Raw genomic sequence first — 26,189 nt, 5'->3', positions numbered from 1 at the left:
AAACTTTTTTGGCTAAAGCAAGAGACTTAGATCAGCTAAAAGGAAGTAGCAAAGATTAGTGAGGATTAGACAGGAGCTAGTATCTGGGAGCCCCACCAAATGGTCCTACCTGAAATAAGCTATATCCATCATGGTAGCAAACATCTCTAGGCTAGAAGCTATATCTAAGTCAAAGGGAATACTAGTTAGGGAGTATTCCTATGTATTGTAGTTATTTTCATCACAAAAACTGTAGCAGCTAGGTAGTTGTCAAGTTGCAAATTGAAGTTTGATATATGGAAAAATAAATTCCTAATAGTTGAGACTGTCCAAAATGGATACCTCAGGAGCTAGGGAGTTGGCACTCACAGAAAGTCTTCAAGCAAAAGATGGATGATCAATTGACAGGTATGTTGTAGAAAGGATTTTACTTAAAGTAGAAGTTAGAATGACTGTCCTGAACTAGTACTGAATTAGTACTGAATTTTGCATTAGTAAGTGTGGATGCTTCCAGATACCTACATGTTTTGTGGTATGGGTGCTTTGGCACCTGTACCTTATGACAGGTTTTTGTGATGCAAAGAAAGCGATGTTTACCCTGAGTCATCTGGATGGTACCATACTTGGACTACCGTGTTTCCCCGATAATAAGACCTATCCCGAAAATAAGCCCTCCCCTTACTGTGCAAGATTCCTCTAAAATAAGCCCTCCCCTTACTGTGTAAGATTCCTCTAAAATAAGCCCTCCCCCGAAAATAAGCCCTATTGAGATTGCTACTGTAGTGAAGGTGATCCCCTGCACTACACGCTACATTACAGTACCCTCTGTATGCACCGTTTCCTCCCCCCCGTGAAACGCACGCTGCGCTCAGAGCTGCATCCAATCAGAGCTGCAGCAGTGAGCGTGTCATCCTGTTCTTTATTGAATTCATTATTGAATAAAGGTACATTTTTTTGTTCACATTTACCTGTTTATTAAAATTGCTGTCAATGTTCATTAAAATAAGCCCTCCCCTGAAAATAAGCACTCTGGTGTTTTTCTGTCCAAAAAAAAAAATAATAAGACAGTGTCTTATTATCGGGGAAACACGGTATTCCCAAGGAAGCTGTGACACAGATAATTACAGGTTTCTGCTTTTCATGCTTTAGGGCACTAATTGACCAAAAAGGCATAATAGTGACCTGAAATTGTTTCCCTCTCAAAGTTAGTAACTTGTGCTTAGGATGTCATTCACTGTTTCCTGTTATAGCTACATCTTAATTTTTGAAAGTCTTTTCTGTTCATTCATTGAGCACCTACTACATATAAGGCTCTATGCTCTAGGATCTGTGGAAAACGTACAAAAAATAGTACCTATATGGAAGGAAGTTATAATCTGTTGAGATAAACTGTAAATTGACAGTTATGTTGCAGTTGTTAAATAAGTTGCACACAGTAATGTTGCAAAAGTTCATGAAGAACTTCTGCCTTGGTTGACCAGAGAAGGATATATGGAGGAGGTTGGATTTGAGTTGTCCTCTGAAAGATGGGTAGAATTTTGATAAGTAGTGATAGTGATGTGGGGAATAGTATGTTTAATAACAGGTAAACAGAAAGGCTTGAGGGACTAAATTAAAGTGAATTTCATGTATGTTCCTTTGGAGGTTTTTAGTGCTTTTAAAATTTCTGTATGAAAACAGGAGATTCTTCTCAGTCTGTCCAACCTGTCCAGCCAATTGCACAAATACATCCAGTTGCTAGAACTACAAGAACAGCACCCACTTGTACTCATAAGTTTTTTGATCAAGTAACTCAGTTCAGAAGAACATTAATGTAGTGATTGCACAAAAAATGCAGATACCTCAGCTGTCAGCCCGTGTGCATATATCAGTTCCAGTATCAGTCTTCGTGTTTTTTAAAGAAGTAAAAAAGAAGAAAAATCATCAATTGACAAACAGATTTTGACTAAAGAGACAAGCAGTATAATGATGTTATTTTTCCTGCCATAATTGTCCATGTAACCTGTATGGAAAAGTTGATGGGCAAATCTATTTTAGTTTTATTCAAGAAAGCTAAGATATTGAAAAAATTTATTCACGTTTGAATTATTAGAATGCATAAGGATATGCAACTAAGATTTTTAAATGGGCAGCAAGTGAGTTAATTTTTATATTAAGTATATTATTTCATGTTAATTTGTTACAAAATACTCAAAGGAGTATATAAAGCAATTGTAATTATTTAGTATAGGAAGTTAGTATTTATTTTCATATACTGCTGTGGAACAGAAACAAATTTTCCAAGGTCATACACACTCCAATGCCATGCTGTGATTAGATCCTAGGTATCCCCAATTCACTTCATTTTATGACTTTATAGAAACCTCAGTCTGCTTTCAAAAACTTGAATGAAAACCATTTTCAGGTGGTTGGGTAGTGCCTCATAATGTTCCTTCCGTTGAGGGCAGTGCATTTTATTAGAAAGAGTACTGAACTGGGAGCAAGGAAATCAATTCTTAACCAGGCTCTGCTCTCTAAACTTCCTGTTTGACCTTGGGCAAGACATTTAATTTCTTATGCCTTGTTTTCCTCTTATATAAAAATGAGAGAGTTTGGCTAGCTTAGCCCCAAGGTCCTTTCCAGACAGTTTTTTTGTTTGTGCAAAGGAATAGTTGTCCATTGTACGGGAATTTGCCTGAAAGTGCCTTATCATCATTTTTTAGGTTCATGAAGGTGAACTTTAACACATTTCAAAGGCCTTTAAAAATTTTAGGAACAAATCAAAATAATTGTGTTAAGTCCAAAGCAGGGCACTTAACTGAGTTTTGCGAAAGCATTGGTGAAAACTTGTCCCCTGAGCATGTTATTTTTTTGAAACTTTTGCTTATTCTCTCTCATTTGCAAATAATGTGTTCTGACTTGCTCCCATCCCTAGATAAAATCAGGTAAGAATTTTCTTTTGTAAACAGCATCATTTCTTGAATTAGTAGAAAATGAGTATTTTTATAGAGCCATTCTGTTTTCCCTTAGAGTTGTGTCTCATTGATTTTTGATGTTCAGTCAGCTATTCACATTTTGAAATTGTCAAACTTTCATTTTGGCTAGAAAATAGTTTTTAATTATAAACATTCTAAATAAGTTTTTAGTAATGATTGGTATATTATATATTAGTGTGTATATGTTGTGTGTAAATGTCAGTTATCATAGTGTGTTTGTTAATATATAAAACATTTTTTTTTACATTGAAATCATAGGTCTGAGTGAAAGTTCCTTTGTAACAAAACGTCTTTCTACTTCTGAAGTAAACAGTGTTACTTCAAAGAAGCCCAAGTCCAGTGAAAGTATTGCTGGAACCCATCCCTCATCCCCATTCTCTTCAGTAAAGTCACCGTCACAGAGTTCACCTTCAAAAGGTAAAGTGAAGTGAGCTATGATTGCTATTAAAATAGTAGGAAAAAATAGAAATTTTAAAGAAGAAAAAGGATGGCTCAATTATGTATTTTTAAAATTGTATGGAATTTATATTTTTATATTTAATTTTATTATTTATATTGATTATATATTATGTATTATTTATATTTAATTTTATATTTAAATTTATATTTTTCACATTTTCATATTAGATTTTTGAGACATAAAAGTGATAAATTTGGATATTAAATATATTTAATACATTTTAGGTACAATTACTTCAACTAAAAATGGACCACCTTTCCCAAGAGCTTGTCCAAAGTGTAACATTCATTTTAATCTGTTGGATCCTTTAAAAAATCACATGAAGGTAAATTTTTTTATGGGACAGAATTTTGAAATGATCTTCTAATCTCTGGATTTTTGTTATGTATATTGTTATGTATGATGAGACTTGGTTTTATCTATATCAACTATAAATAATTTAATTGATTATTCTGATCATTCATGGTATATGATAGCAGATATTTGTAATCGTGATGATGCTGCATCTGACTCATCTAAGAAATACAATGTCAATGTTCTAAATGGTTTTATTATATATGTTAGTTTATTCTAATTTTCCAGAATATGAGTGGCATTTATGGAAACTTATTAATCAGAATATTCAATTAAATTGAACACCCCACTCATGCTGGATAACTGCATTCAATTGTTTGGTGTTTTTGTGGGTGATTTCTTGGATCTGTGATTTTGTTGATGTAGTATTCACTCTACTGATGCAGATGCATTTTGAAACCCTTCTTTGTCTTCTTATTTTGAATAATTCTCATAATTTTCACATAAACCCACTCTAGAGGATCTATCCAATAAAATGAAAGCTTTGCTCTTACTGGGTTTTTTTTTGTTTTTGTTTTTTGGAGCAGGGAATTGGAGAAAAATGTCACACATCTAGTAAGTGTTAAGTGTCTGAGGCCGGAATTGAACTCAGGACCTCCTGACTCCAGGGCTGGTGCTCTATTCACTGCACCACCTAGCCACCCCTACTCTTAATGTTTTAACATATTGAGTATTCCGTTACCACTGTTGGCTTTCACTCTCATTTATTTGATTGGCCCACCTCTTTTCCTGCATGTCTTCAGTAATATTTTTATAACACTTTAATGCCAAGTCATTATTGATACCATAATTCATAAAACATTTGTATTTAATATTCATTATCATTTAAGAAAAATGTGTTGACATGACTTTAACTAGGAAAGATAAATAGCTTTTTGATGTGGAAGCATTATTAGAATGCTAATAATAAAGATTAGAAATGAAGAATTTATTTAAACACGTGAGATATTTTTGAAACTAGAATGCTAATAATGAAGACTAGAAATGAAGGATTTATTTAAATACATGAGGTTTTTAAAAAAATTTTCTTTTTGGAGGGGGGAAGGTAGAGGGCAGTTGGGGTTAAGTGACTTGCCCAAGTTCACAGGGCTAGTAAATGTTAAGTGTCTGAGGCCCTATTTGAACTCAGGTCCTCTTGACTCCAGGGTCTGTGCTCTATCACTGCGCCACCTAGCTGCCCCACATGAGATATTTTTGAAATCTGATTTATATAGTAGAATACTCAAAATTGCATTCCTTTTCTAAATATATAATGCCATGCAAATATGAACCTCATTGTTTTTCAGGGTACAGAAATATTGCCTCTATCTAAAGAGTTAAACCCCCAAACATGTTTTATGTCATTGAATAAGGGTAGTTCTAGTTTCAGTTTTAGGTGAAATGTCTCTTGGTGATTAACTTTTCAAAAGTAATTAAGACTTTTGTTTTTTTGTTTTTTTTAGTATTGCTGTCCAGAAAGGGTAAATAACTTCTTTTGGGGATCTAATAAAACTGAATTTTCAAGTGCAGCAAATAAAAATAAGATTGCTGATGCTGATAAAGGAAAACTGATCATGTTAGTTAATGACTTTTATTATGGGAAACATGAAGGTGATAATCTACAAGAACAGAAGACTCACACAACCTTTAAATGCTTCAGTTGCCTGAAAATACTTAAAAATAACATCAGGTATGTAAACACTTGTATAGCTATTAGAAAAATAGTAATACTACATGACTGTAAGATATTTTTAATTGAAGTCTCTTTTGCCAGCATTGTCTTGTGCCATTCTAGACAAGTGGGTTTAACACTTCCTACTAGATAATAAAAAACAGCAACTCTTGCCCAAAAAAACCCTTTTGTTTTCAGGTTCCTGCAGTTCAGGAACTTGACGGCTGAACCAGTCCATTCCACTCTTTTTCCTTGTCAAACACATCATGAAAGGAAAAATCCGTTTTAATTTGGAGAAGACAATTCCTTTTCCGATGTTGTCTATTAATCAGTTTATTTTAGTAACTTTCACAAAGCTTTTGTAGCTATCTTTGGAACTTATTTTCCTTAATTTAAAGTAGACTGTTTCTTTGATTTCCTTATAGAAGTCTTTGATCTTCTTTTTACCATCAGAATTTTGTAGTGCTTTTGTCATCCAGAGCAAGTTCTCTTTCTGTGAGAGATTTTAAGATAAATACAATATTTAGTCATCCTTGTTACTAGTCCATTATAAATTTGTTTGTAAAAAGAATAGGGTTTTCTTTTGCTTCATGTAGAACTTTAGCCAGGTTGCTTTGTTTTTCAGACTTAACTCCACTGGGGGGGAAAATCACATTACCTTTCAAATAGATGGGGGAACTTAACAAGGTTTCTTAACTTAATAGCATTATTTCTTCATCTGGACATGGATAGTTATATTAAGAGTAATGACTTGTGATGCTAGCTGGAAGAGTAATGAGTTATTTAGATTGTTATTATATGAGTTCTTCAATATCAGATATTATCATTTTTATTATTATATATTCCCAGTAGACCCCCCCCCAGCATGATATCTTGCACAAAGTAGACATTTAATAAGTGTTTGTTGATTAAGTTCTAGTGTCAAAGCATAATTAGAATGACTTTCCTAAATATTTACTTATGTTCTTATTTTAGAAATTAGTTGTAAGTGGGATGTTGAAATAATATTTTGATTTGTCATAAAAACAAAATGAAAAGTACAGCCTGGATGTGGATGAAAGAACCCACTAAAGCCTTAATTTCCCTAATTAAGCCTACATTTATGTTATCAAATTCATAAGTTAAAATGGAGTCAAAATTAACTGGTAGAATTTTTTTTAATGTAGAAAGAAAAGTAGGACATGGGACTTTAAATTTACCAGACTGAAGGTTTTTAAAATAATATTTTATATTTCTGCAGCACATTAGAGAGGCATCATTGCTTAGTGGCTAGAGGGCAAGTCAGTAAGACTTTGGTTCAAGTATAGCCTCTTATACCTGCTGACTGCATGACCCTGTAAAAGTCACTTAAACTTTTAGTTCCCCCAAGCAACTCTTTAGGAGTATAAATTGAAGAAGAGTTGCTTATCATGTTAAGAGAGAGGGTTTCATCACTATGCCAATGAACATAAATTCATAACTTCCACCCCCTGAATTCCACTTAACAATTTCCTAAAGCACTTACATATCTAATGTCTCAATTTGTATTTCTAATTCTGCAAAGTAGGCAGAGATTAATAAGAACTAGATCTGTAATTTCACTGATTAAGAGAACTCTCAGATGAAGAAACGTCCCACCAATGCAGGTTGGCAGCACCTTCTCTGCAGGAGATGGTTTTAGAGAGTTATGTCTAAAGATAGATACAGTTAAGCATTGGAGTTTTTGGCCAGGATGTTTTACAGTCAGGACTGGAACCCAGATTGATATTCCTGGTTTCCAGGCTGGCTCTAGCCAGTATGCAATACGGCCTCTCTATAAAGTGTAGTGCAAAAGTAAAATATTATTAGAACCTAGCTATTACTATTAATACCCCTATTTCTCACATGAGGAAATGGAGGTTCCCAGAAGTAAGTGACTTGCTCAAGGTTGTGTGACTAGGAGGTAGCAAAACTAGTCCTAGGATGTGAGGATTTTTTGTGTATTTGTTAAGTGTCTGAGGCCCAGTTTTAATTCAGAGAAGTAGCATGGTTGTTAGACCAATGTAGGCTACTTAAGATAGTAGTTCAGATTTTGGTTGTGAAAATCCTTATGAATACATCATTTTGCTCATTTATTAAGCACCTACTTTATGCCAGGCATTGTGCTAGATAAAAATACAAAGAATGGAGTAATCCCTTCTTCTCAAGGATCTTGGATTCTAACAATACAGGCAGGACTGTTCCTTCAAGATTTTGCAGTACTGAACTCTCACATATGGTACAAACTTAGTTTGATCAATTGGACAGACTATCTAAAAAGAATATGTAACATATAATGTATTGCAGAATGTTATTGTGTTGGCTCTTCTGTTATCTTTCCCGCTGCATTCTCATTCCTATTTTAAGGAGAAAATAAAAAGTATTTTTTCCTCTGTATCATTTTACTCTTCATAGATCACTATTTGTTAGGAGGTATATTTTTTGAAAACCATACACTCAAAGCAGATTTGGAAAACTTGTAAGTCCCAGAGAAGCAGAGAAACTCAGTTTAATATTTTGGTGTGCTCAGGTGAATTTCCTGAAATTATTTTTAATTTTTTCCTGTAAAAATTAAAATATTTTTCAAAAGTTTTTCAAAAATACTGCAGAGAGCTTTTATGTAAGTCTGAGGTAAATTATCCTTGCTATTCATCTAATCTTTGGGATATCATAGAAAATAATTTGTTATCACTGTCATTTGATACTTTGATTAGCTCCCAACCCAATTTTGGAGATAATTTAATGTTTATCTAAGGATCCATATATACTACTTGACTATTAAAAGTAATTAGCATTCTTTGCTGGCTGAAGAATACCTCTGGGACTATACCTCTTCCTCCTTCTTCCCTCTACACTTTAGTAAAACCCTGTTTGATATAAACATGAATTCAGGGATAAAATTTCCCAGGGATGGTGGTAATTCTATCTCATATTTGTATAGTGCCTTATATTTTTCACAGCATTTGCCACATATGTTGTGCCATTTGATATTCACACCTGTTTTTCTTTGATTTTTAATTAGCCACAGCTGGAACTTTATGTTTTAAGCCATAGCCCTGAAACTTTATAATATGATTTGGTCCTATTTCTTCCATTTGCCCTCATTTTTCCATTTTATCACTAAGATGCCTTAGTAAAAAAGAGAAAGCAAATCTATCAAATCAACAGAAAAATTGTGACTAATTTAATTTCTGATAAAGGCCTGACTTGTTTTAGAAGTTAGAAATAATCTGACCACTTGCACATTTTCCTTTTAACAACAATTAAAAAAAATCCTTTCCATCTTTGTCCATTCCTTTTAACATAGCAAGATTAGCTTTCTTAGTATTTCATAGACCTTGGGAAATCAGAACAATTCCATTTTACAAACATTCAGAAAGAATTTTTTAAAAATATTCCTTATATTCCTTTATCCCCTCTCAGAGTGCCATCCTTTTTGAATGAGCAATTAAAAAAAAAAAGACCAGAAAACTCAGCAAAACCAATCACTACATAAAAAAAGAACAATATATGAAATGTTTCACACAAATAGATCCTCCCACCTCTTTAGAAGTGGCTGGGTAGAGGGGCTGAGAAAGGTATAATAGACATTTATTAATTTCCTGCTTTATGTAAGGAGCTCATATCCTAGCAGGGCAGAAAACCATGTAAGTGTACAAATAATAAACATACAGAGAATAAATACAAACAATTCCAGAGTGTTTAAATTTAAGAGAGGAGGAACCTCCAGTTGAAGGTATTGGGAAAGCTTCACTTAAGAGATTGCTGATTTAGAGGGGAAAGTGGCATTTTGGCCAATAAGTTTTATTTCATAAATCTCGAAAGTGAACACAGGCCTGTTAGTGTTAATGCAAAGTCTGCTGGCATTCAAATTAAGTGTCTGGGCTTAAGTCTCAACTCCACCACTTGTTACCTTTGTGATCTTGGACAAGTCTCTTTTCTTCATTGGACCTCATTTTCCTCATTAATCAGATAAGGGGATTTGACTCCATAATCTCCAAGGCCCGTCCATCGAACCTTTTTTTAAAACTACTTAGTAAGTTCCTCTTCTGTTTAGTTAACTGTTTTATACTTCTCTCAGTGGTTCCTTGGGTAGGCTGGCCCATTAAAAGTTGAGTTATATTGTTTGAAAAAATGGCACTATGATGCCTCCTTTTTTGGTCCATACATGACTTTAGTCTGAGGTTTCATGGCCACCACTTTAGTGTCCACCAAGAACAGTCAGGGCTATCTTATTCTGCTTTAATTAAGAAAGCTCAGATACCCATTCCCCGCCCTGGGAGAGCAGTGTTGCAGGAGCTTTGCTTTTTCCTGTCTCCTACTGGTAGGAGGAGTTAAATCCACTGATGTCAACTGTCATGACAACTTGGAGACAGCCAATAGGTAAGAAATTATTTTATATGAATACGTTTTTCTTACATTAAAAGGAAGAATTGGCAATTTCTTTACTAGTTAATTTCTCTAAATAAAATTGTTATATGTTATACACATATATCTAGTTTACAATAGCACTTATATTTGCAAAGGACTTTAGGTATTAATTAGAAAATGTAAACCTCAGATTTAATGAATACTATACTGCCACCCCTCTAAGAGGGGTTATATTCCACTGAGGCACAAAAAGAGCATTATTCATTATTGTTTATCATCTAAACTGATAACATCACATAGTTTCATAACAGCTCCCTTAAGGGATTCACAGGAGTAATTATTGATCGTTTACATAATCCAAGAATTGTTGTTTTGATTGAATAGTCTTAGTTTCAGATGTAGGGGGGAAAAGCTTCAGTAAACTGTTTTATTAGGTATTCCCGTTTCTATCTAGTCTCTGTCTGACAGTGAAAGTTCTTTTTCCTAAGAAGCCTTTTAAGGAAGCTGATAGAGCAAAACTGAAAACCAGGTGATACCTACCAGGGGCACAGTCTGCAAGTTAAAATGAAGAGTCTGTACTAACATTAAACCAGTGTCATTAAATAAAACAAAAGGTTCTTGTAATTGTAGGCATTAAAATGGCTATTACATGTACTTAGAAACAAAGACACAAGTGAAAATACTAGTACTTTATCTTTTAAGTAGCTGACATATATTGCATACTGTCAGGACCTTCAGAGTGTTTGTTCTTATGGTTTTATAACTGCTAGTGGTGGGTAGAGTTTCCTTCCTTTCAATATTTTAAGTTGTAAATAGTATTTTACTTGTACTAAACAAGGCTACTGTTTTTCCAATTTCTTCTCTTCTTCCCCTTCAATATAATACATTAAAGATTTTTTAAAAACTTAAAAATATTGAGTAAAACTTTTAGGTAGTATTTTTAAAACCAAATTAGATAACTAATGAACAAATTGGTAGATTAAAAAATTTTAATGGAGAAAAAACTGGTGCTTATGAAAATGATTGAAACCATTAAATACTAAGATATAAAATCAATATCACTTTAATTTTTTTTTCAAGCATACTGAGATTTAAATAATAATGCAAACACATTTTTCAGGAAGTAGCCTTACACATTAATACATTAATTTGTGAGGAGTGTTTCTTTTTTTTTTTTTAAACTACAATCTTGCACCTATTGACAATCACTTATAGGTTTATGAACCACATGAAACACCATTTGGAACTTGAGAAACAGAGCAGCGAAAGCTGGGAAAACCACACGACTTGCCAACATTGCTATCGTCAATTTCCCACACCTTTCCAGCTGCAATGTCACATTGAAAGTACACATACCCCCCATGAGTTTTCTAGTAAGTTACATTTTCATTTAAGCACTGTATGTCATTTGGTTTGATATTCTGAAATGGGGAGGCAAAATGAAGAAAGTGTCGTTTTAGAAAAATTAGACTATATAACAATTGAATTTCAAGGCATAATTGACTTTTGGTAGCTTTTCATTATGAATTATCTATAAGAAAGGGAGTCCTATTGTAGTAAATTTTTACCATGAAGTAGAAGTTCCCTTGCCAGAGCTAGAGCTAGAATGTGTGTCTGTGTCCGTGTTTGTGTGTGAGCCTGAACAATTAGCATTGAGGCAACTAAATAAGAAAACTCAGGTTCCACAACTTACAGATATTTTAGGTAAATTTTTAAAATAATGTCATTTGTACTTTTTAGAGGATTAATATGAATAAGTTATGTGTAGAATATTTTTTAAAATGTTATATCTTGAATGCTTTTTCTCTCTTTTAGCTATTTGTAAAATCTGTGAGTTATCATTTGAAACAGAGCAAGTTCTTTTACAACATATGAAGGACAATCATAAACCTGGTGAAATGCCATATTTTTGTCAGGTACATGAAAATTCTGTTACAAATTTATGTATTTCTCAGTTAACTTAATTTTAACTGCTTTAGGAAAAATATTAAATTATCTGTTAATGGTTAGGTTTATCTCTGTAGAGAGATAAAAGTGTTTATTAGGTAATATCACTAGCATAGAGTCTTGTGCATAGTTGATGCTTAATAAAACTTGCTAGTTAATCGAGAAATAGTAAGTGGTAATTGTCAGGATATCTAAACCAAATGTCAGTATCACCTCAAAACTCAAAAAAAAATTTTAGAGAAATATTCTCTAAAACAAAGTGATACTAGATAAAGAGAAGTGGCTCCCTCAAATACCTAGAATGTAGCTTTCAAATAAAGGAAAAGAAATAATAGTGAAATTATAGAATTCCACACATGAAGTCAGAACTGAAAATAGGAAGAGAACACTTTTGAAGAATTTTTGGATAATCCATATATATAACAAGTACTAAAGGGCATCTAGAGTTTTGGGTTAACAGTATTCCTTACCCTTTTTTTTTAAACAACTCACAATGCTCCTTGCCATCACTTTCAAAAATAGAAAATGAGGTTTTGTTGAATAATGAGTCTAATTTTAATGTTATTTTATTTATTGTAAGCTGGGTTCCCCATTTTTGATCATTTGATTTTAACTATTTCAGATAGAAATGTTCAAGGTTTTTGAGTATTGTTTTTATTTCTAGGTGTGTAATTATAGATCATCATCGTTTTCTGATGTAGAAACACATTTTAGAACTTCTCATGAAAATACTAAGAACTTGCTTTGTCCATTTTGCCTCAAAGTTATTAAACTTGCAACACCATACATGCACCATTATATGAAACATCAGGTAAGGTAGTAAACATTCTTTGTTATTAATTCCATCTTGACTGAAATACAAGATAATGCTCAGGACAGTGGTCAAAATTGAAGCTTTGGCTAAATAATGAGTTACAGGTAAAATTCTCAGTTAATATGGGTAGTTAACATCCAACTACCCTGCAAGCCTACTCTCTAGTTATGATGCTGTTAAATGATAAAATTTCCTGGGGTTGAATGGAAGGATGAGTTTCCAGGCATGGTCTTTATGCATGTTGGGTATTTGGGAGAAGGGAGGCAAGGGTATGGGAGATAGGGGAAGGGAACTGATAATTGCCTTAAGGAAGAGGTATAGAGATAAACTTCATACAACAACATACTCATTATCCCCTTTTCAATCTCCTGTCCTCTTCTCCTTATCCCACCAAGAGTGCTGTAGCACTACTAGCTTGGAACATTTTTCTCTTGATTTGTCTTGTACTTGATTCATGTAGTTGGTGTCAAGGAAAAGGTTTACTTTATGCCTAGTGAACAACAAATATCAGTGGTGGGAAAATTCCTCTTAAGTTAAAGGGAGTGTGTTCCAGACTGAGTACTGGATTTACCATCAGAGGACCTACCTTCTAATCACAAAATTGGAAATGCTGGATTAGAAAAAAACATATCATTTAATTATGTTCTATTAAATCTAAACATTTGTTAACTACTTTTAACGAATCTCTTAGTTTTTCAATATTTAAACCATTTTGAATTCAAAGGATATATAGGATTTCAGCAGGTGAGTGAGTGGGTGGTTGTGGTGAGAGGGAAGGCATTTCTTGGTTAGGAATGTAGTATACAAAAACAGATAAAAAAACCAATCATGTTTGTAGTCTCTATTAAAATCAGTGGTATATTATGGTTTGAATGTAGCTTTTAAACCTAGGGTTCTTTGAACTTATTTTTATTTACTTGTTTATTTTGTTACATTTTCATAATACTTCAATATAATTGGTTTCCTTTGTGAACCTATGTTTTTTCACGATGTGCACTTAAAAACATATTCTGAGAACGGGTTTATAGGTTTCAGTAGTACCCAAGGGTTCTGTGTGCCACAAAAAAAATGGTTAAAAATAACTGGTTTTAAGGTGTGAATTAGTGTGAAACCAGTCTGGAAAGAAAGGTTGGAATAAGATTTTAAAGGTCTTTGAAGTTTTGAAGGTTAAGAAGTTTGGACTTTATTTTGGTAGGGAGTTTTCAGCATAGGGATGGCATAATTAATATATTTGTAAGGAAGATTAATCTGGCAGCAATGAGAAGGATAAATACAAGTGGGAGGCAACAGGATTTATTAAGATAATGGAATGTTTATGGGATCATAGGCATCAGCTGGAAAGGAGCTTCTGGGAGATGATCAGGTGAAACATTCACATTTTATGGATGAAAAGATAGCACAGAGAGGTTGAAGTGATTTCTTTTCCATGATTATAGAACTAAGAAGTGCAGTAGGAATTCAAACAGTTCTTCTGGCACTAAAGCAAATGCTTTTTTCATCATAGGTATGGTAGAGTGTCAGTAGGAGCTTTATAGGTCTTAACAAATAAATTTGAAAAGTCAGACAAGAAACATTACTTTGGTTCAGACATATTTTAATAAGAGAATTAATGAGGCAAATTGAGACTACTAGGTAACAGCTTTTGAAAATTTAGAATTTGTATGACTATATCACGCTCCAAAGAGCTCTATTTTGTTATGGTAGGCCCCTGAAATACATAAATTCCACTATTAATGCCATTTTTTTTTTTGAGGGGGGAAGGCAGGGCAGTTGGGGTTAAGTGACTTGCCCAAGGTCACACGGCTAGTAAGTGTTAAGTATATGAGACCGGGTTTTGAACTCAGGTCCTCCTGACTCCAGGGCTGGTGCTCTATTCACTGTGTCACCTCGCCACCCTTGTTAATGCCTTTTAAAATGTATTTTATTGGTTTGTAAAATTGAATTGGACAAAATTACAAACTAATTTAATTTATTATAGTAAAAATGTGGCATCTCTTCTAGTGGAAGTTACATATTAAGGCTTCCTTTAAATCTCTTTAGTTATAGGTAAGCATTAACTTTACTTTAATAATTTTTCCTCACCAAAATTAAATGTATACCTTCAGTATCTTTAATCCATGTGAAAGTATTTTAAATGAGTACTAAATTTAGGTTGTCAGATCTCTCCAATTCATTGATATTATTTGTAAGGACTTATTAAAAAAAGAACATTTTATAAACTATATAAGATTTTAAAATTTCATTCAGATAACTTTGAAATTAAGTCATTTAGGACATTTTCTAGTCATAAGAGGCCTGATAATAGATTTTTAAATTTCTTACCCTTTAAAAAAATAGAAAAAAGGAATATATCGTTGTACAAAGTGCCGACTACAATTTTTGACTTGCAAAGAGAAAATGGATCATAAAACTCAACATCGAACATTTAAAAAACCTAAACAATTGGAAGGATTGCCTCCTGGAACAAAAGTAAGTTTTAAATAAAATTAAGCTTTTTCAATTGGATGTAAGCTCTTTGAGAGCAAAGAGTTGTTTGATTTTTGTCTTTGTGTCACTCATATGATTTTTATGAAATTAATATATCCGAAAGGGTAGCATGACATAGTGAGTTTAAAACTCAGAAATTCAGGAAATCCTAGGTATGCAGCCCACTGCTGACACACATACTGGCTGTGTGACCCTCTGAAGGACACTTTAATCTCTTAGTGCCACAGTAAATCCACCAAGGCTCTCAGATGCAGAGAGGATCCATTGTGGTATTAGTAGAATTTTCTCACCAGAAATTTCTTATTCGAATGAAATCACAGATTTACTCAAATCTACACATGTATTAGCAATGTTTTTGATGACAGTATTGGAAGGGAATAGGCAAGCTTTCACAAATGACTTTACATAGTGGAATATATCTTTCCTATCGTAATTACTGGAAGATAGGGGGAAACATCTCATTATTTGCTGACTTATTTAGAACAGCAAAACACCCTCTTAAAGGCCATTCTCCAACAAGGTTTCTTCCATGTATTTGTCAAAATTATACAAAATTACTTAAAAAATCTAAAAGCAAAGATTATTTTGTTCAAACTCCATGATCCTTAATAGAAAGATCTGTGGTTGTTGTTTTTTTGCCTTTTGGAGGGCAGTTAGGATTAAATAACTTGCCCAAGGTTACAGGGCTAGTTTTTTTGTGTGTTAAGTGTCTGAGGCCGGAACTGAACTCAGGTCCTCCCGACTCCAGGGCAGTGCTTTACTCACTGCGCCACCTAGCCGTACCTGTGGTTTCTTTCCATATCCTTTATATCTGTCTGCTTCTAAATCAATATCACTTTCTGTTCATAGATTTTGAACACTAAAGTAAAATTAAATTGATGTTGAAACAGTATGTATTTGTGTAGTACAAGTGAAAGGTTTGTCTATTTTCTGTTTTTCATTTATGGGACTGATATTTTCAACATGCTGTATGCTCCTTTGCTTTGATATTGTAAGAATGATTGTGTTAATATTGATAACAGCACTTAAAAATTCCAAAACATTTCAGTAACCTCTATTTTTCTAGGTCACAATCCGAGCTTCAGTTGGACCTCTTCAGGCAGGAGCATCAACTGCACCTTTCATTAGTGCAAGCACTTCTACCCTTCAGCTATCTCCTCCAAGGACTAAAAATACAACCGCAAAAAGTACAGCTGCAAAAAACACCACTGCAAAAAGCACCACTGCAAAAAACAGTACAAGAACTACTGTGACAAAATCCAAATCGAAATCAAAAACATATCATGTGCAAAAGAAGCCAGGCCCTGGGAGCACAAAAAGAAATAAAGTCAATACAGCATTGCGGAATTTAAGGTAACATCTTTTATTAAGTCATCTCCAAAAATGTTTTGATCTTACATATGAAAATTTAATTCTGTGTTTCTTTTTCAAATTCACCCTGTTTTAATAGACCTCTCTAGGACACTGCCTGACCGCTTTATTTGGCATGAAGAACAAGCAGATAATAATAAGGTGCTCCTTTCACTGCTGTGCACTATTGGAATTGTTCTGTTTAATCTATAATTTCCATATTTTAGTACTAAACTTATCTTACCCTGCTTGATTCTCAACTGGTTAATCTTATTGTCTCCCTGCTTATTCATGTAAGAAGTATTAACTGACATTGCAAGTACAGGTGATATGGTCACTCATACTTTTCAATTTTATACCCATTAGATTTTTGTAGTTTTACTGGATCCTTATTCCAAAACATATCACTAAAATAGAAGTCTCTGGTCTCTGTAAAAATATTGATTTGAGTATTTTGGCTTAAAGAATTAAAATATTCATATGGGTCCCCTACTGTTTTAGTTTTAAAATGTTATTTTCATTTTTGTTGTTGTTGTTGTTGTTTTATGTTCCCATAAGGTATCGTCGGGGAGTTCACAAGTGCATTGAGTGTTATTCGGAAATAAAAGATTTTGCAAACCATTTTCCTACATATGTCCACTGTAGTTTATGCAGATACAACACTAGCTGTAGTAAAGCCTATGTAAATCACATGATGAGGTAAGATGAGTTGATATTTGTAAATTGTTAGTTAACACTGAACTTCAGTAGGTTTGTTTTCTGAAAACAGTTATGTTTGTTGTTCCATATACGATAAAAGTCATGTTACCTGTTGATTGAGAAGCTTATAAAAACCATAGTATCCCCCAATATAACCTTCAATCTAGGTAACCATTCAAATGAGAATTGACTGTTAAAAGCAGTCAGATTAGAGAAGCCTAGCATAGGGCCTAAACATTGATATTTTTTGTTCTTCTTGGGTTTGATTGGGAAAAATTGACTCAGAACTCATTGTAGTGACTATGATGTGATGATGTTGACTTCTTTGTTTTGAATAAATTCAAGCATTTCCAGTCATTTTGGAAGACAAGTCAGTTATTCTTACATCACTTAAAATATTTTTGGAACTTCAGGTTTGGAATTGCTTTGGATCCTTTACTTTATTCTTCTCTGAATTGTCAGTGGGCTGAGTTTCATCCTTTGAAGGTAGATTTGGTTTGGGGGGGAACATTTAGAATTAATTTAAGTCCATTGATACATTCGGGTTGTCAGCTTTGGATAATAATGTTTTTGACCAAAAATGAATAATGGTAATGCATTTTCTTGTGGCTCATGAGTTTGCCTTTGTACTAGCTCCTCCTTTTTATTGTCATTACTTACTGAAATCCAAGATAATGTTTCCTGACTGACAGGCATCTACCTGCAGTCCTTCTTTCTGTCTTGTCTTTGCCATCACCTTTAGGACTTACAGCACATCAGTATTGTTGACCAATCAAACAGCTCTGCTTTGACAAATTATTTGAGCTCTACTTTAGTGACTTCCTTCTGGACTCCACCTACGCTGCAGAGTTTTACCATAGACCTCTTTGTCATATTGAACAGTGTCATGTTCAAAAGAACTTGAGGGGGTGGTGAGGTGGCACAGTGAATAGAGCACTGGCCCTGGAGTCAGGACAACCTGAGTTCAAATGCGGCCTCAGACATTTAATACAGAAAGTAGCTGTGTGACCTTGAGCAAGTCACTTAACCCCCCAACTGCCTTCCAAAAAAGGGGGGAAAAAAAACAACAAGAACTTGAGCTCAGAACTTTTTCTAACCTGACTTTACTTACACTACACTATTTTCTTTTTTCTCCTTCACCAGACATCTTTGAAGTTTTATTTGCAGTTTGCCTACCTTGGACTGAGTTTTATCAGTAGTCTCACACTACCACTTAAAAATTCATCTTTTGTCGTCTTAAATGTCCTATCCTCCATGCCGCCTTCTTCACACTAGGAGAAGGGCAAAATTGGTTGATTCTTTTCTCCATTCCTGTATATGACTTGCTGAAAATTTCTAGAAAAAGTCACATTTTATAAAAGTAAACTAATTGGCTTTATTGGCAATTCATGCATCATGGTACAGTGCAAAGTGCACTGGATTTAGGGGACGGCCAGGTAGCACAGCGAGTAAGAGCACTGGAAGACCTGGAGATCGAATCCCGGGCTCAGACACTTAGCACCCACCCAGAAACACCTGGCCGTGTAACCTTGAGCAAGTTACTTAACCGCAATTGCTTATGGGTGGCCAGCTCCAGTGTCGGGATGACCTGGATCAAATCCGGGCTCAAATACTTAGCACCACACCCAGAAATAACTGGCCATGTAACCTTGAGTAAGTTACTTAACCCCGATTGCTTTAGAAAAAAAAAAGTGTACTGGATTTGGAGCCAGAGGTCCTAGGTTACAATGCTGGCTCTGCTGCTACTACCTATAGGACCGTGAGCAAGTCCTTCTCTGGCCCTTACTGTTTTCTCAGCTGTACAGCTTATGGAGTTATACTCTCTAGTCTAACTAAATAACCTCTAAGCTCCTTTCTAGTTCTAAATCAGTGATCCCTAGCTTGAGGAGTTAGGACTGTATAAAGCATTTTTTTTACAACAAATATTTAATTTGATCTTTACAACAACCCTGCAAGGTAAGTACTTTCATTAATCCTGTTTTTCTTTTCTTTTCTCCTCCCCCCCCTTTTTTTTGGAGGGGGAAAGGTAGTGTAGTTGGGGTTAAGTGACTTGCCCAAGGTCACATGGCTAGTAAGTGTTAAGTGTCTGAGGCCAGATTTGAACTTAGGTCCTCCTGACTCCAGGTCAGCTACTCTATTCACTGCGCCATGTAGCCACCTCTATTCCTGTTTTTCTGATGAGAAAACTGAGGCACAGAGAGATTAAGTGACTTGCCTGTGTTTACATAGCCAGTAAGTGTCTCAAGGAAGGATTCTAACTCAGGTCTTCCTGACTCCCAAGTACCACACTGTCCACTGCACCGTGCAGCTGCCTCTCTGTTCCCAAAGGACTTATAATTGAGACATGAAAGATGGTATTTCCCCTCAAAATGGTTACATTTTGGCTTGGACAGAACTAATATGTCTAGAACAGTTAAGTACTGAGTAATTGTGATTATGAAAGTCACATGTTTCAAAAAAGGAGACCAGTTTGGCAATTGGAGTGTTTGGAAAAGACTTTGTGGTCTAGGTAATAGCTAGAATGCACATATAGTCTATCTTCATTATCTCTTTTTTATCCTCACAATAATCCTCTGAGGTAGGTAGTATAAGTATTATTATCCCCATTTTACAGATGAGGAAACAAAAGTGAATTGACTTATCCAAAGTTACATATAGCTAGGAAGTGTCAGATCTAGGATATCAGCCCAGACATGGAAGGATGAGCAAACATTAGATAAGTGGATATGAAGAGGGAAAATGGTCCAGATGGGAGTAACAATCTCAGCCAACTCATGGGGTGTTGGCATGTTTATGAAATAGATGTGGGTCACTGGGGTGACATACTGACCAGGGCAGCAAGGATGCAGGATTAATCAAGACAGATCTGAATACATTTAGTGCATCACATAGTTATTCAAGGGTAGGCAAAGCTTCGAAGACTCAACACATTATTAAAAACAATCAGAAGAAAATAATCAACCTACTAAAAACCAGCACTAAGTTGTAAGGAAAACTTTGACATTCCTCTCTTCTCCTCAATAAAGAATTCTTTTGAGGTAATTGAACAATATGTCCATTATGTTTCATCTTTGTAGATATTGACTAAATCAATAATGCATCAGTAATTGAAGCAGTTTTGTTCTTACTCTCCCAGGTTTATACAATATATACAGTTGCTGACGGGATAGTCTTAGCTAACATTGTTGGCTTCTTGAGCCTCCCATCTTAAAGCATTGTTTGTGTAGTATGGTGTAGTGGAAAGAGTACTGGCCTTGGGAGCCAAGGGACTTCAGTTCTGGTCATATTTCTTGTCCAGCCAACTGCATGTGCTCAGAACCTTTTGAGATCATTTAGGGAGAAGGAAAGGGGGAAAAAGTCACCCAAAAGAAAAACTTCAAAGAAACTGAACCCTCAAAAATGTAAGGTAAACTAGATATTACTAGAAGGGTTGGAGACTGGCTATAGTATCCAGCTGTTGCTTTGGAGGATGAGTAAATGAGGCTAAATATTTATTTTACTTATTTTTCTTGTGTAATGTTGAAATCAGAAGAATACAACAATTTCTGTATCTCTACAATATTTCTTACATTAAGCAGGAGGTTAGATTAAGAATTTTATTTTTTAGATTCTGCTATAACCTCCAATTATAAGAGTACCAGATTTATACTTCTGGCCTTGGTCTTTCTCCTGTCCTCTAGGATTATGTATCTTTTGTGCCACTACATGTTTTCCCACTTGATGTCTCCCACACACCTCAAATTCAACTCTCTCTAAAACTGAGTTCCATATTTTCTCCCACCTTCCACTGCTTAGTGTTTTATTCATACATTAATGCCAATCTACCATTCATTAAGACTTGAAACCTTGGAGAATCATAGTTTGATTCTTCCTCGTTCCTTGATCTTCATGTCATTAAGGTCTTATTCTTTCTTAACTATTTGCCTTCATCTTTTCATTTCTTTTTCTGCTGCCAGTATGTTAGTTGAGTCCTCATTTCTTCTTTTACTATTATAAAACTTTGCTAACCTTCCTTGTTTTTGGTGTCCATTAAACAATTCTACCTACTGCACTTCAAATAATCTTCTTAAAGTATCATTCTGGTTCTGTAGCTCCTATGTTTCAGAATTGTCAGTGATTCCATATTGCCTTTTGCAGTATTCCTTAAAAATCAAATGCCTGAATTGTTTCCTTCTCAGCCCAGTCATCGCCTGTCTGTCACTATCCTCACCTTTGCTTTTTGGAATCCCTGATTTCCTTCAACATTTAGCTCAAAAACATCTTCTGTGTGAAGCCTTTCCAGGTCCTTCCCAGCTGTTAATGCTTTCTCCTCCAACTTTATTTGCTTTAGGTGGGTTTTGTGTATATTTAAATATATGCACAGAATTAGATTTAGAAGTGAAAGTGTCCTTAAAGACCCCCTCATTTTGCAGATAAGGGAACTGAAGCTCACTGAAGTTAGGACTTGTCCAAGGTAAATCACATAATTAGTAAATGGCAGATCAGGGATTTAAACCCATGTCCTCTCTCCAAATCCAGCACATTTTTCACTAACCATACTGTGGTATTTCCACCCTTGAAATGTAATCTTCTTAGGCTGGGGTTGTTTTGCTTTAGTAAGTGCTAATTGATAGCTTTTGTCTTTGTGTCTCCGGTTCTTTGCTTAATACCTTACTTAATTGTTATTTAAATGCTTGACTGCTTCTTTGTTATTGAAAAAGATCACTTGCCAGGTGAATCTTCCATCCACCAAGATCCTACTATGTGTCAGGCACTGTAGGCATTGGCCATACAAGGACAAAAATGAAACAGTCCATCTCCTCAAGTTACTAACATGGTATAGGGGGGGATAACGAGAACATAAAGTATATGCAAAATAAAGACAGGTAAATATTTTCACTGAAGAGAACAGCAGTGTTCTTTATCGGAAAAATTTGCACTTAAACAGAGTGTTGAACAGAAGGGATCCTGAAAAGTGGAAGTGAGAACAGACAGCCGGTGCAGTATTGTGAGGTTAGAGGTCTCTGAAATAGAGTATTCTTTTCTTTCAGAGTTTTTGTTTTTGTTTTCATTTTGTTTTTTTGGGGGGAGATATTAAATTTTTGTTACCTGATCAGTTGATTGCAGTATATAATGAGATGTAGATCCAACCCCTTAGGCCCTTTTAAATATTTAACTATCCTGTTTTCTCAGCATTCTTTTGTAAGTAGTGACTTTGTTCCATAATTTCTTTTGAGTGTGGATTAATTGAATACTAATCTTCTATTTATGTTTTTCTTTTAACTTTTTAAAATTTTGAACTTAAACACCAAAAAAAGTTTTCCATATTTTGTACCAAAAAAAAAAAAAAAAGGATTTTAGATGAAACCCGTGGATGCCCATAATCACACCATTTGTGTTTGTTTTTTTGTTTGTTTTTTAAATAAATTCTACTTGGGGTGGCTAGGTGGCGTAGTGAATCGAGCACCAGCCCTTGAGTGAGGAGGACCTGAGTTCAAATAAGGCCTCAGACATTTAACACTATCTGTGTGATCTTGGGCAAGTCACTTAACCCCAGTTGCCCCTCCAAAAAGCAAAAAAAATTTTTTTTTTACTTTTCAAACTTGTGCTTCCTTCTGAATGAACATTGTTCTCTTTTCTTGTGTGCATTCTTAAAAATATTTCAGTGGCCCCTTTCTTGGCATCAATATTGCTAAGCCCCAAGCCCCTTTAAACTTTCCCCTCCCCCAACTGAGAGAAAAATGGGATGGTGGGGGGTTGGGACTTTATAACAAATAAGCATTGCCAAGCAAAACACACACAGTGGCCACATCCCTGGTCCATCACCTGTTAGAAAGGTGGGTATCAGTTCATTTAATGTCCTTCAGTGACATGGTTATTCATTGCTTGATTGGCATTCTAATTATCCAAAGTAGTTTTTCTTTACCATGTTGTTGTCCTTATATAAACTGTTTTCATGGTTCTGCTCACTTCACCCTGTGCTTATTCTTCCTACTAAGAACTCTCTGAAATTTTCTCTTGTCATTACTAAGAGCACAATATTATGTTCATATACCACAATTTGTCCTGCCATTACCCAGTCATTTAAGAGACAATCTAAAGCATCACCATTTTAGATTCTAGCTCCTTTCTTTACCCCTACTCCCTTTACATATCCATTTCGGATCAGGAAGTTTGTTTTGCTTTTGGTTATCCCCTCAAAGATAATTACTCTCTCTCTCTTAAACTCCAACCCCCCCATCCTGTCTCATTTCTCTGTTGAGTTTGATATATTTCTATATCAGACTTTGTGTGTGTGTGTGTTTAGTGTTTTCCATTTGCTCAGATAAATTTTAACTTTCTCAGTGTCTTTTGGCTATTGTGTTTTTATATTTCAAAATTCTTACTTAAATTTGATCTTTTCATCAGAAATGCTTAAATGTTCTCTGTTCCAAGTGTATTCTTTTCCCCCTCTGTAGGATTATTTAGTTTTTCAGGGTAAATTATTCTTGGTTGTAAGCCTGCATCTTTCACTTTATGGAATATTTCATTCCAAGATCAACTAGTAGAAGCTTCCAAATGTCCTGTGATCTTTCCTGTAGTTCTTTGGTACTTGAACTGCCTCTTTCTGAATGGATTGAAGTATTTTTTTCTTTAATATGGGAGTTCTAAATTTTGAGTATGACATTCCTAGGACTTTTCCTTTTAAGGTTCCCCTTTGTCATGGGACCCCTTCACACTTGTTGCCTCAGGATACAGAGCTCTTCAGACTATGTATTTCTCATTTCTTGGTTGTATTGGTACTTGGTTTATTCAGTTCTTGCCCCTTTTCATTGACTTTAGGTGTCTGACTTTGCACAATTATAGAGTATGTTGCCCTGAAACCAACTTGTCTTCTTGAGTTGCCCTCTACTTCTTACCATTTGTTGCAACTCATAAATATGCAAGCTTCTGCCTAGATTGTGACCTCCTTTGTACTTGGTATAGGAGTTCCACATGCATGGAATTTACGTGGAAATTTACGTGGAAATACAATTTCTCTTGTAATAAATCCAGTTTCACTGTATATTTCATGAAGTGATTTCTGGTTAACAAGTATAAGTCTCTTACTGCAGGTTCTTATGTAATAATCTTGAGCATTATTTGGTTTGGTGTAGACTTTATGGTATTAATGGATAGCCTGCCTCCTGTTCAAGTGGCTATCTTGGTAAGAAGTCAAGCACCAAACTTTTATAATCATATTTTTTTCTAGTTATTTATTCTCTTCCCTGAAGAGAGTCCTAGGGAGATGAAGTGTAAGTATCAGCGGTGGATTTGAACTGAGGTCCTCTGACTTGAGCTATATACCATCTTTTTTTTTTCTTTTTGGAGGGCAATTGGGGTTAAGTGACTTGCCCAATGTCACACAGCTAGTTTTTCTGTTAAGTGTCTGAGGCCAGATTTGAACTCAGGTCCTTCTGACTCCAGGGCCAGTGCTCTGTGCCACCTAGCCGCCCAAGCTATATTCCATTAAAGAAGATTTTGTGAACCTTGTTTGGCTTGTATATTAACTATTACGTGAGCAACCATAGGCAAGTTAGCCATCTAGATCTCAGTTTGTTTGTGTATTTTTAAAAAATTAGACTAGATCAGGGGCTTTTAAGCTTTGTTTTACCTTTAACAAGTGAAACCTATGAACCCCTTCTGAGAAGTATTTTTTAAAAGTCAGTTGAAAAGCATGCAATTCAGTTCACTATTAACAGACCTCTTTAGGTATGTGGACCCCAGGCAAAGAACTCTTGTATTAGATAATCTCAATGATAATTTTCCTGCTCTAAATATGATTCTAGAACCTAGTACCTTTTAAAAAAAATCATAGCATAAGTGGACTTTAGAAAATACTGTTAATCCAACCTTCCTTTATCCTTTTATTGAGAAAATTAAAGCCAATAGTATTAACTATCTTGCCCCAGAGTATACAGGTAAAAAGTTTAGGTTTTGAAGCCTGCATATCCTGGTTTATAATCCAATAATCAAAAATATAGCTACAAAGAATTTTCTGAACATTGAAATGTCATTGAAAATAAACATATAGAGTCTTATTTCAGTATTCATCTGCATAGTTAATTTAATAGCGTAATTATTCAGTGATTGGGTTTTCTTTTATTCACATAAAGTTCTTAGATGGAGAACAAGGGAAGTGGAGGTTAACTGGAGAATCATGAATTAAAGGAGATTTTTGACCAAGTGGCTATAAGAAATGGAAACTATGCTAGGCCGTTTCTGTTGAATATTTAGTGTGCTTAAGGAACTGTTATGCTCTCCTCTCTACATATACTTTTTAGCACTGACAAAAGGGGATTTTGGATTTTGGAAGTAGTTGGGGAAAACTGCCTTACAAGGAATCTTAAAACTAGCTTAAGGGTTAAATACAAATTATGTTTGCTGCTTTGAGAGGTGGGGAATAACAATCCTCTATCAGCAACTGCCTCTTGAACAGCTCAAAAGGTATATGCTGCAGGCATCTCATACTCAAGATATGGAAAATCCAGTTTTCCTTTTCCCCTAAATTCTCTCTTAATTTCCTTATTGCTAAGAATGGCACCCAGGCTTGCAATCTCACTATCATCTTCAACTTTCTCTTCATGTCATTTACCCCTCCTGTCCTATCCTTTACCAGATCTTACCATTTCTCTCTTCCCAGTGTCTGTCTTATATGTCATACTGCCACCACCCTAATTTAGGCCCTCATGACTTATCATCTAGACTATTGCAGTAGCCTGATGATTGGTGTCCTTCAGTTCTCTCCTCACTTCAGTCTACTCTCCACTCACCTAGCTGCCAAGGTGATTTCTCTAAAGTTTAGGTCTGATCATAACTCACTCCCTTGTCACCAACTCCAACTCGTTGAGCTTCAGTGACTCCCTATTTATGCCAGATTCAAGTTGAAACTCTTTTGACATTTAAAATTTTTTATACCTGGCTACTTTATACTTTTGCAGTCTTTTTATAGATTACTTGCCTCCACACATTTCAGGGATACTGGCCAGCTTGTAATTTCATAAACTCATCATCATCTACTGACATAATTTTGCACAGACTATCCCCTCCCATGCCTAGAATGCTTTCTCCCCCACACTCACTTGGTTTTCTTGGCTTTCTTCAAGA

At 34.9% G+C, this 26,189-nt stretch overlaps 1 protein-coding gene across 9 annotated transcripts in view; it reads left to right on the top strand.

Moving 5' to 3' along the window:
• The window catches only part of ZNF280D (zinc finger protein 280D), a 127,602-nt gene that overhangs the window by 38,448 nt on the left and 62,965 nt on the right, over positions 1–26,189 (top strand). For 8 of the 9 annotated variants that reach the window (XR_011170254.1, XM_069098129.1, XM_069098124.1 and 5 more), the window contains 9 exons: positions 3,213–3,371; positions 3,639–3,739; positions 5,211–5,437; positions 11,003–11,160; positions 11,603–11,703; positions 12,399–12,545; positions 14,886–15,017; positions 16,102–16,388; positions 16,944–17,084. Coding sequence is in view for 8 of the 9 variants with exons in the window: in XM_069098129.1 (XP_068954230.1) it covers positions 3,213–3,371; positions 3,639–3,739; positions 5,211–5,437; positions 11,003–11,160; positions 11,603–11,703; positions 12,399–12,545; positions 14,886–15,017; positions 16,102–16,388; positions 16,944–17,084 (1,453 nt within the window). In the remaining variant the exon portion in view is untranslated. The remainder of the gene's footprint in view (positions 1–3,212; positions 3,372–3,638; positions 3,740–5,210; positions 5,438–11,002; positions 11,161–11,602; positions 11,704–12,398; positions 12,546–14,885; positions 15,018–16,101; positions 16,389–16,943; positions 17,085–26,189) is intronic. The other variant, XM_069098125.1, reaches the window with a different exon arrangement.

Source organism: Petaurus breviceps, unplaced genomic scaffold (genome assembly GCF_028583685.1).
Source record: "Petaurus breviceps papuanus isolate PSGF00001 unplaced genomic scaffold, PetGlider_PUasm1.0 37, whole genome shotgun sequence".
In the NCBI taxonomy this organism is placed as follows: Eukaryota; Metazoa; Chordata; class Mammalia; order Diprotodontia; family Petauridae; genus Petaurus; species Petaurus breviceps.
Note: the sequence above shows the minus strand (reverse complement) of the source record. Positions and strands in the feature narration are given on the sequence as shown.